Here is a 12,069-nt window from a genome sequence, read left to right on the forward strand (position 1 = left end):
AGACCCCAGACATGACCATAATAACTACAGGCCCATCTCCAAACTGCCATTTATGTCCAGGATTTTAACAAAAGTTGTCTTATTGGTACAGCCTCCTTTCTCACATTAAAGCCTGTTTAACAATTGAAAATGTTGAATCTAATCTAAAGACTGCCATCTGCTGGCCAAATTCCTAAATACACCAAAACCTTTTTTCAATGCTGTGGGGTAATTAAATGTACGGTGGCCGACAGGGGCAAACACCCTGCAATTTAAGAAAACACAGGCAAATGGACAAAACACAAGCCAATTAAGAAAAGAACTTCAATAATTTGACAAAATGTATGTGCAGCAAACGCGCTGCAAATACACACAACACAAACAAATACACAAACGCGCTGCAAATACACACAACACAAACAAATACACAAACGTGCTGCAAATACACAAAAACACAACCAAGTACAAATACAAATTCGATTTTCCTTTACTGGTCTCCGTCCAGAACAACAGGATCTGTTGGTCCATTTCTTTAAATGTCTTTTGGTATTCTCAGCTAAACACCACGGCATGACCCGCCATGATGTCATCTTCAATCGTCTATTTTATTCTATGCCCACAGTGTTAGCATTGCTAACCCTCTGTCCTGATTGACAGCATCCGCTGCTTTATTGTCTGTTTAAAACAAATGGGAGCATCATTTACAAAATGAGTGGCTGTGGCTCAGTGGTAGAGTGGTTGCCTGCCAATCGGAAGGTTGGTAGTTCGATCCCCGCCCCTGCAATCATTGTCGAAGCGTCCTTGGGCAAGACACTGAACCCCGAGTTGCCCCCGGTGCTGCGCATCTGAGTGTGAATGTGTGTGAGTGTTTGTCTGATGATCAGGTGGCAGCTTGTACGGCAGCCCCGGCCACAGTGTATCAATCTTATCACACGTGTGAATGGTGAATATTCCCTGTAGACGTAAAAGCGCTTTGAGCAGTTGTTAAGACTGGAAAAGCGCTATGTAAATACAGCACATTTACATTTAATAATCACCATGCTGTTGAAGAAGACAACTGTTTTTATTAAGAGCTTTTCTAGTCGTAACGACTACTCAAAGCGCTTGTACATAGTACAGGAACCATTCACACACATTCAAACACTGTGGCCAAGGCTGCTGTATAAGGTGCCACCTGCTCATCAGATACACACTCACACACATCTACACTCCGATGGCACAGCCCACTTGAAACTAGAGATTGAGACAATCAACTCAATAAAAATGTTTAAGGTAATAAATCAAGTGAGAAGTAGCCTCATTTTCTTATGATACATCATCCCATACCCCTCACCATACATAGAGATAGGCATTGGGAACTTTCCATAATATCATCTCTCAGTGGAAATCAAAACAGCTATTAAGCTAATTGAAATAACCCCATGCCTATCTCTATGTATGGTGAAGGGTATGTGATGATATGGGGTTAGTTTAATTCCAAAGATCAAGGGGACTTTATCAGGATGCATTTTATCATGATCCATGATGTAACTTGCCTTTAATAAAAAAAAATCTGCCTGTCTCAATAGTAATTTAAAATAGGGTGTGTATACTTATGCCCCCTGTATTTGTAAGGAAGAACATTTATCCTTAAAAGTTTATATTTTCCAAATTATTTTAAATCAAGGCATTAAGATACATATCCAAAAGATGGTTGTTTTATTTTTATTTTTAATCAACTTTAGCATGGATGTGTTAACTTTGTCATTTTTTCACGAGTTTTTTGAAAGAATAGTATATTTAACCACTCATCACTTGATCAAGCACCACACTTGATGGAAACTTGGCGAACTTCATTCAATGAGGGTTGAAAGCTCCAGAAAAAAACTAAAGTGATGTGCAGTTGACTGTCAGCCTGGGGATGAACACCTGCACACTCGGGCTGCACAGCAAGTTACAATGGTTGGTCTAAACACAAACTAGTACTTAGACATCAATGAATGTTTTCACATGGGGTCACCTTTATTTTTCACATACATACATATTTGAACATTTTAACAAAGTATAACATCCACACTGCATGCAGGTAGTTTCACCTTCCATAAGCCAAACAACTACTTTGTGAAGCAAAAAAAAAGAAAAAAAACACGTAAAAAAAAGAAAAATCAAAAAGCAGCAGTCTGATAAAGTGCATATCTTCACACTAAAGGAAGCGTTTTACGGCAGCCTTCCTGCTCACTTGGCAACACAGTGCATGGCTTTTGTTGACAGCGTGGCCCAATCAACCACAACTTTTACAAACCGGACACATTCAGGCACATCCAGTCTGGTGTGGTTTTGTCTCCTTCAGCCTTTTTTTCATTGCTTCCAATTGAAAGGCCAATTAATAAATTACATTATATACACATTTTAGAAACCAAGAGTACATTTTAATTTCAAAAAGGAGAGCTGATGCTGGATTTGGCCCCTCTTACATACGGCATCATATGTAGTTCCGAATCCTACCTCTGCCAGTGTCACCGAAGGTTTCACTTAAAAAAGACAGACTGGCCACATATGTATTCAGTGCAAGACAAAATCCTTCCTCTGCCCAAAGAAAAGTACTTAGTAGTGGTAATACACAGGAGACTGACTGAGACCAGTACATCAAACACATGTTAACAGTTGGTTTGTTTCATAACATATGTATGGGAGACAATGAAAGCCGCATTAAAGACATTTAAACGCCTGCTGACATAATTTCTGAATAGTGGAGAAAACAAAAATGCTGATTTTTAGTTTAATTAGAGAAAGCTGAAAATGAAGTTGCACAACCTCAGTTTGTTTAAGTGCACCTGACATACCAAATCCACTCTAAACTCCATGCTGATGTCATTTTGTGGTTGAGAACATCAAATATGAGGTGTCAGAGACCGACCAATAGTGGATTTTATAGGCTCCTCATCATACCTTACCACTAAGTCAGAGCTATTGTTTCACATAAACATTAACATGATGTGATGAGAATTCTTTCAATGTGGTTATTAAATAATAGTGACCAGTACATCTGCTGAGTGGGATATTATATAGAGTAAATATAAACTCTGGCGCTCTCTAGTGGACAAAGTCTAATGGAGACAGCATCTTAATGTCCTCAGAAATATCTTTGGCATTTATGTACTGACATCTGCTATTCAAAGCTGCGGGCATAGATGTAAAGGAATTGGATACAGCGTTGGAGTCGGGACCCTGTTCATTCCTCAGAGTTGCCAAGTGGTGCATGAAGCACCCCACCTAATTTCAGTGGGTAGAAAACAGATGACACGTGCAGATACAGCTCACGTACGCTCTATTCTTTAAAGTTAATTCCCAAGAAAGATTTCTAATTTGTAAATTGAGGAAAAATGTTGACCATGAAAAGGTAATATTTGCATATGGGGCCAGTCTTCTTCTGTAGCTATGCTAAATGTGGAATACAAAGTGAACGAAATCGTTTCTTTGACAGATGAATGTATCCTATTAAGTATTGTGTGTATATCCAAAGCCTGATATTTAGCCTGATTTATCGTAGTACTCTGTGCCATATATTTCCATTGTTCACATTGAAAACAATCCTCCAAATGCACTACTTTCTCTTGACCCTTAAAGTTAGAATAAAGGAATCTTACATTTACTCCATTGTTGTTTAAACTGCTAAAATCTATAAAATGACTGCAAAGCCCAAGCAACACCAGTATCCTCACAGAACAAAGATGTAGGTTTACTCTCAGAAGGAACAGTATAGCAAATACACTAAATACAAATGTAGACGTTAGGCTATTGTACATATAGGGCCAATGGTGTACATGTAGTTTAAATAATCAGCCTTCCGTGAGTGAAGTCTCCACTCTGAAACCATCAACATGTCAATGCAGCCTCCAACTACGCCAAGATCATTTCCAACAGCTTCAGTCTCTGAACAAGGGCTAAATGTTCCCAAAACACAACAGATGGAGGAATAAATGATGTCGTAGTCGCTTAACAGAAGACCCTTCTTTCTCTTCCCTTACGCGGACTACCTTTTACTTCAGCGTGGTGTTGTCCGTAGTTCTTATTGTATTTACAGAAAACTAAACCCGTGCAAAGTGGCAGAGGTAACTGGAATCTGGTGTAAAAGGCCAGCGTGGAGTTTGTCACGCGTCACACATTTGGAGACTCTGCATCATGCCAGTTTACATATCACCACAACTGGACTTCAAAGTGCTCAATGATAAGAACGAGCATTGTGAAATACACTAAGGGCACGGTAGGGGGTTGGTTCAACCTATAACATGTAAAGGTCCCATGGCATGAATGTCTCACTTTATGAGTTTTGTTAACATTACGTGCCAATGGTCCCCCAGTGGCTAGAAATGACGATGTAAACAGAGCCCTGGGTATCCTGCTCTGCCATCGAGAAAATTAAAGCTCAGATGGGCCGATCTGGTTACCTACCCTTTCTCTGTTTTGCCCGCCCAGAGAATTTGGCCCACCCATGAGAGTGAGAGACATTATGGCTTTCAAACAAGCAAAGTGGCAGTTGGTCAAGGCCACACCCCCAGCCTCCAACCCCCCCTCAAAAGCTACAGAATCCGAAATGGCACATACTAAGGAAAGCTCATTGTGGGACTGGCTGTAGTGGTTGTAATTCTGCACCAAGGCTGAATTTTGGAAAGGAGACTTTAGATACGGTATTAGGGCATTAAGGTCTATGTAAAAGAGACTTCAGGTATGGTACCACTAAGGCCTCTATAAAAACATTCAAAGAGTGCCATGAAATGGGACCTTTAATAAATTTATGTTAGGGCTTATATCAAATAGCTGATTCACTGTTTAGTTTTGAGCGACACGTCACCAGCTGAGCGCAGGACATCCAACCGGAGCTCAGGTCCAAGCAGTGTCGCCAGTGTCTCAGCCACCAGGCAACTCTTCCTCTCATATCAAACCATCCCTTCTCTTTTTCCTTTTCCCAACATTGTGGAGAATTTCCTCTGATTAACTTCTAAATACAGAAGTGTGTCATCTACAAGGGGTTCAGCAGGTGTTCCAGATGTCCCTCAGTCTCACGGCCCATCCTCTGGGTGCTCTACTTGCTGTGGTGGAGGTACTGCTGGGTGAACATGTTGAGCTCGCTGTCCAGCCAGCCCGCCTTGTTCCTAACAACAAAACACACACACACACACAATAGTCTCTACCTTTATTTAACAAGGTGTCTGAGCAGGGCTAGGAATATAAGTACAACAGCTGTGCCGTGTAACAGGCTCTAGGCTGAAGAACACTCGGTTACACTTGAAAGTACACTACTTGAAGGTATCTACATAAGAGTGACATGACACTGTCATGAACGTGTCATAAAATAGCATAAACATTTATAAGGTAACGCTTCTTTTAGTGTCATTCGGTTTTGTCATGACAACATATGGTTAGGGTTCATGTGTCATTACAGTGCTAGTGTTTTCTTTGCTTTAATAAAACTATCTGTCATGTTTCTTCACACTCTCCAGCAAAATGCTTCATCCTCTCCCAGTGTGGGGTCTCTCCCTGACCACATATTTCATGTCTATACATGGTGAAATCCACAAATGTTTTTACAGGTTAACGTGCTTTTCCAAGCCAAAAAAATTCAGCTTGCGGTGCCTTCGCCAGAGCCATGGTGACGTTGTTTCATGGCACACGTACCTCGCACCCGGGAACACCGCGGCTACCATGAACTACGCTTTAGCAGGTACATTTAAGATGTAGTCATTCTAGCACCCATTTTCACAATGCTTCCTTGTGGATGGAGGTCCATAACAAATAGAACATTTATTTTCAAATGTAGCTGGCTTAAAGTCTGCTTTTTTGTTTGATACATGTATGGATAAATCTGCAAGTTGATGACGAGTCTCTTCTTGTATATTTTACATATGTATGAATGTATACAAAGCATTAGCAAGCCTGGAGAATTTAAGTTGTTGAATATGATTCCTGATTAGCCCCACCAATCTGTCTAGTTGTGTATATGTTGTCTGAGTGTGGCACATCCTTACCGCAGTAGCTTGGCCTTACTCTGAAGGCTGTCCAGCAGCTCCATCTTGCTGTTCATGTCAGTGATCTCATCCTCCAGGTTCTGACGGGTTACATCTACCTGCTGGCAGAGCTGAGCAAAGACACCTGCCAACTCCCTGAGCACAAACAGCAGGGACACAAGGAGGGTTTGAAAAAAAAAAAAAAAGATTCCTTCAAATCACTGATTATGCGGTGCATAGTAATGCCCATGTGCCGTTAACATGCTCACTGCTGGACTTGGTGGCTGCAGTTGGATCCGGTGTAGCTGACGATGAGCTGCAGCTTCTCGCTGGCGTAGTCCACAAACTGTCTCTTGAAGGCTCTCTCCTTGGCCTTGGTTGTCCAGGTGAGCCGCTCATAGATGTAGAGGAGTCCGTAAAGACCCACTGACAGGGCAATCAGACGCCAGCCCACTGCCTTCCAGATCTGCAGACACCATCACAGCTTTAGGTCTGGCTCAAGCCTCCTCCCTCTTAAATCTGAGCACAATCTGACTACAGATATATCAGCTGCTGTGACATGGGTCCAGCTCTGTCATCATTATTGTCGGATGATGGTCGCACAAAAAGCTATTTCTCTTTAAATCAACCAAGCATGAAGAGATGAGTCAATTTTAATGTATCTAATCTCAGGGTTTAAAGTGAAAAGAAATCCTGAGTCTGGAACTTATCTTGGGGGGGTTCTCCCCTCAGTGTAATGTTTTGATATGCACTCATTAAAGTAAATTTGACTAGCAAAACAGTTAAAAGTCCTTGGAAAAAATTTTGGATACATTTTTACTTCTTCCAACCATATATCAAATTAAGAGACAATGTAGATTTCCATATTGCAAAAAATCATGATCCTACATTGAATCATTGTGAAAACAAAACTTTCTAGATGTTGTGTTGTTACTTTGGCCAGGTCATCATCAAAAAAGCAAATTAGTACATTCATGAGCCTTTTGCCGTTTGTCCATGATGACATTGGTTGCTTCATGTACATTTATTAAAAACTTCGCTTTGTTTATTTTTTCAAATGGATAACGTTCTAAACTCTGGGACAAGGCCGTTATGTTTAAATAACGGCCATGCTGATTCCAAACGGACAACTTTGTCAAGGCAGTTTAAGCTTGAGACACATTTTACACAGTGGCCATCGTTAATGACAAATCGTGTTTTGCTATGAACGTGCACACACGTATTGTTTTTATCACAAACAAGGTTGGTCAGCGAAGGCACAGAGGTAGCCGTCGATGCCGGTAACATACTCGTATGACAGAGTGCACGGAACAAAGCTTCGGGACTAGCATCTAATGACTAGCGGGCAGTTTATTAACGCTGCTGCCGTACAATGAGTATCTTCCTTGAACATCTACAATACAGCGGGTGCTCAGTCTGAACGGCTTCCCGTCTCCTCCCTTTTCCTCTTTGTTCTCTATTCACGCCCAGCGCCATTTGTTCCTCCTATTTAAACAAAAGCTGTGTCTATATATATATATTTTTTGCCACGTTACCACGGAGACCACACACCGTGTGCTTACTTTTCAGCAAGGACCCGCCCTACTTTGCATCTGATTGGCTAGAACTTGTTTCACTGGTAGGTGGAAGTTCGATGATCGGTAAAACCTAGCGCATCAAAACCAAATCCCTTGTGGACTTTATTTTTTCTTCTAAAATAGTCATACCCCAGATATCCAGCACCAGGCCAGAGTACTTTAAGCTCTGCGTTAGTTAGAGTTGCGCTCCTCTCATATGATTGGAAGGTGAAATCAACTGAAAAATATAAAACTGCAAGTTCACAGATTTATTTATTTATTTTTCCTCATGGCCGCAAGCCAGAGATCTGGCACGGGGCTGAAATACTTTAAGCCCTGTAGTCTGGAGTCCTCATAATTAATGGCATAACATGTGCATTTATTCCTCATCTGTGTGTGTGTATCTCCTTACCACGCCGCCAACCACAAGGACACCCATGGAGGTACGAGAGGTAAGAGAAGCCAGCCCAGTCACCATGGAGACCATAAGCTCCTCCTGGGTGACGGAGCTCTGGGGGAACGGAGGCATGCTGCTGCTTACAGGAGTCAGGGCCCTGGGCACCTGTGGGGGGGGGGGGGGGGGGGGGGGGGGGGGGGGGGAGAAGAGACACACACGCACACACACACACACACACACAAACACACACACACACATAAACTAACAGGTTAAGGGAGGGTTGTTATTTGCCCATACACATACCCAGGTCCTGATGGTACCCTTTATGTGGCAGGCAAACGAAGAAACCCTCACGAAAAACTTTTAAAGTAATTTATCACTTTATTACGCCATTTTTTTAATAAACACAAATTCAATCAAAGTAATCTATGAGAAAAAAACTTTAATATATTCTTTTCTCACATTAAAAATAACTTCTTAAAAGGCCCTTTTAGTTGCTTTCCAACTAATGTTACTTACTTAATGACAATACTCTAAGTTAGTGCTTAGGCTACGCGGCCCAACAAAAACGTTTGTACGAATTCCCTTTAGGGGGTGCTGAGGTATTGCCTTCACAAGAATGGAGAGAGGTTTGCATGTACGTACAAAATAAAAAAACATATTGCTTCTGGCCATGGCAAAGCCTAAATTGGCTTCTAATGTTATCAAACAACGAGAAATGTTCTTAACCTGACGATCCAGATGTTTTGTTAACACAGAAGCCACTGATAAGACCTCATTGAAACGGTTTGGAAAAGGGCCAGCCCTTTCAAAAAATACCTGGCATGCATGGCCGATAAAATTAATTCATAATTCATCAGTATCATTTATGACGACAAATAAATGATTCTGATAAATTAATGTTTAAAAAATAAATTAAAAACAGGCCATGTTGTGTTTGACGCTCAACAACGTCTCTGTTGGCAACACTGATATTTTTTGTTCAAAAGGACTTTAAGTTTTATATCTTAAGTTTGTATTTTTATACATTTATCAGAACTTAAAAGCGCCAATATTATGTTAATTTTCAGGTTCATAATTGTATTTTGAGGTTGTACCTAAATAGGTTTCCATGGTTTCATTTTTAAAAATTCCATAATTTGTTTGTACCGCACATTGCTGAAGATCCGGTTTTCACCCTGTGTGTTTAGGTCTCTGTTTTAGCTACAGAGCGAGAGATCTCACTTCTATCCTATCTTTGTTGGGCGTCACACATGCTCAGTAGCTAGGTAAAATACCATCAGCTGGATTACTCATTCTCCAACTTTGCTCAGCACAAGGCAGGATTAGCTGGGCGACTTCTTTTGACGAGGGCCGCTTGTAGAATACCTGCAGATCATAGGTTGAGCCGGACACAAAGTTTGGACGGCTCACCCAAGGAAATGTTTCCATGCTTAATTGCCGCTTCAGAAACTGTTGGAACGCTGCATGCAAGTGTGGGATTGGAAGAGGTTTATATTTCCCAACAGGCTTAGTGGCTTGACATTTAACGTTGAGGTATAGATAGCCCTATCTATACCTCAATGTTACATGTTATAATATAATAATAATAAATATTAGGGAAATATCTAACTGCGTTTATTTTTGACTGATATTGCGATATGATTCACGATATTGGAGGGGATGATCCTTTTTGTATCATTATTGTCATTTTCATTGGAAGAAGAAAAAAAAAAGAATAGATTTTTTATTTCTTTAGTCTGTAGGATAGGATTTGTAGGCTGGGATGTCTCTGCAGCACCACACTACTTTATTTTAGAACAGTTTGACACATATTAGCCTTTAACAAACATTGCCAGCCTGCAATTTGGATATTGCACTAGTTCATATTACAATTTTGATAAAATTGCAATTAATTGTGCAGCCCTAGGCAAGGATTTGATTAGCTAAAGGACTTTGCTGACGGCAACGTTATAAGTGTTATAAGTTAGCAGCACACCAAACCAGCGGACCCGGGGTGAGTCTTCGCCCGCCAGCTCTGAGATGAAATTATCTTTTGTTGGTTTAGAAGCTCAAATGAAGCAAATGAATACCATATAGTGTCTGGCTTTTGTTTGAGATCTACTGTTGGCAAAAATAAGTTTTATCTTAGCCAAATAATTCAAGTGAATGTAAATTGGTGTTTGACCTTTTCTGTTTGAGGCTCTCAGACTGTAGTTGGTAAGTACAGCGGAGACGTTTCCTCCAGGGACTATGCACTTTCAGGATTAACACCCTTCCCTTTACCGACACTGCTTAAACAACAGATGAAGCCACCATGTCTTGAGAAGCTTGTTGTTTATTGTTGACTGTAGGCTACTTTACGTCTTTGCCAACTTTTTTTCCTCTCGCTTTTCCTCACACTGCTTTCACTCGTATGCTACATACTCTCACAACACTGCCAACGCTTGCTATAGTCTCCTTGCTCAACCACTCACTCGCTGACGTCACTCATTTAACCCACCTGCCATTCTCACTCTAACTTGCGCTGCTCTCGAAACACTGGGCTTTTATTGTAAACGGTAGAAACACCTGTTTTTTATAATTTCCTCTTAGAAAAAGGCTCTGAGTAAATTAAAGCTGGACTTTTATCATGAAGGGTCGACACGGAAGAGTCAGAGTTATAGCAGCAATCTTTTTCTCAACATTTTTTTCCTCAACCTTTATTATTTGGTTGTTTAGTTTAATTCAGTTTATTGATATTCAATATTCAATGCTGTCCAAACTGCTCCAAGTTCCAAACCCATCTGTATGATTCTAAATGTGCAGACCACAGAGAGAAACAGCTTTAAATATGTGGTCAGCGAGAGAGTCCACACTGGGAGAATCATTCTGCTGGAGAGTGGAAAAAATGTTAAAGCTAAAAAAACGGTAAGTGTTTTTAACAGCATTAGAGGCAGACAGTCATTTTGACCCCCACCACTGCAGCCTAAAGGCACTACTCCCATTGAAAATGAATGGGCAGACCTGCGTTTTTGCTGCACCGTCTGACAGCCTGCAGTCAGTGTGGATGCAGGCTAAAAACTACCCACTCTGCAGTTTTAGGAGGAAAATGGGATGCTGGCTATTCTAGTTTTCAAGAGACAAACTAGGGCGCCTCACCTGGTTGAGCGTGCGGCCCATTTACTTTTGTCTAAAGTGCCCAAAAAAAATAAAAAAAATAAAAATCTTTAAAAAATAAATGAGACAAATAGCATTCACTTGGCGGCCAAGAGCCACCAGAGGAGCACAGGAGCTCCTGTGCAGTCATAGCAGCCACACACACTTATGTGATGTTCCAAAAGGTGTTACCTGGTCGTTGTAGCCCATGAGGGCCCGCCGGGTGTTCTTGGGTCCCAAGAAGCGGTTGACCAGCATGGTCCAGCCCAGAGAGAAGTGGAAGCTGATGTCCTCCTGAAAGTCACTGCACAGCTTGTCACAGGCCAGGTCATAACTGAGGCTGAAGCACTGACGGGGAACCAGCTTGTCTACCTGCTCTCTGACCGGGTTGGGCAGCAGAGGCTTCAGACCCTCTGCGCGCACAAACAAACAAACCAACAAACAAACAAACAAACACACAAACACACAAAGATATATTCAGTTACAGAAGTCAGTGACACACCATGTGACTACATGCACTAAAGGATACTGCAGTGGAGTAACGTCTAGCTAGACCACACATACATTCTGGGATAGGATTGTTTGCATTTCTTTAACCAGTGTGATGCAGCTCAAAAATATCAAATAAATGGCTGCAAATATTCACATAGAACATAACATCAGACACCGCTGAAGAGAGAGAGTGACAAGAGATGCTGCTGACGAGAGACAGAGAGTGACAAGAGATGTTGCTGGAGAGAGAGAGAGAGAGTGACGGGAGTTGCTGCTGAAGAGAGAGAGAGTGACAAGAGATGTTGCTAGGGATGAGCGAGTTCAGCATTACAACAATGTATACAACACATGCGGTTGTAATTATGAAGTAAAATGTAATAAACAAGAGTTTTCATACTCAATATAACTTTCTTTTTTTAACTTACATTTTTTTTATGATCAGTGTGATTTTAGTGTTGGGTTCTTTTTTATTTCCACACCGTGTGTGTGTGTGTGTGTGTGTGTGTGTGTGTGTGTGTGTGTGTGTGTGTGTGTGTGTGTGTGT

General features: G+C 41.2%; 1 protein-coding gene and 1 long non-coding RNA gene across 2 annotated transcripts in view; one reads left to right on the forward strand and one right to left on the reverse strand.

The window, feature by feature from the left end:
* The first annotated feature begins 830 nt into the window (after positions 1 to 830).
* LOC117948146 overlaps positions 831 to 12,069 on the forward strand; it is a 17,122-nt gene continuing 5,883 nt past the window's right edge. The window contains exon 1 of the long non-coding RNA XR_004657392.1: positions 831 to 840. This is a non-coding gene — a long non-coding RNA (uncharacterized LOC117948146). The remainder of the gene's footprint in view (positions 841 to 12,069) is intronic.
* mfn2 (mitofusin 2) overlaps positions 4,742 to 12,069 on the reverse strand; it is a 22,389-nt gene continuing 15,061 nt past the window's right edge. Inside the window, exons 14-18 of the mRNA XM_034877646.1 lie at positions 11,226 to 11,446; positions 7,932 to 8,081; positions 6,233 to 6,429; positions 5,985 to 6,119; positions 4,742 to 5,111 (exon numbers count right to left, since the gene is read on the reverse strand). Of these exons, the coding sequence (XP_034733537.1) occupies positions 5,042 to 5,111; positions 5,985 to 6,119; positions 6,233 to 6,429; positions 7,932 to 8,081; positions 11,226 to 11,446 (773 nt within the window). The 3' untranslated portion in view covers positions 4,742 to 5,041. The remainder of the gene's footprint in view (positions 5,112 to 5,984; positions 6,120 to 6,232; positions 6,430 to 7,931; positions 8,082 to 11,225; positions 11,447 to 12,069) is intronic.

This window comes from Etheostoma cragini, chromosome 7 (genome assembly GCF_013103735.1).
Source record: "Etheostoma cragini isolate CJK2018 chromosome 7, CSU_Ecrag_1.0, whole genome shotgun sequence".
Taxonomy (NCBI): domain Eukaryota; kingdom Metazoa; phylum Chordata; class Actinopteri; order Perciformes; family Percidae; genus Etheostoma; species Etheostoma cragini.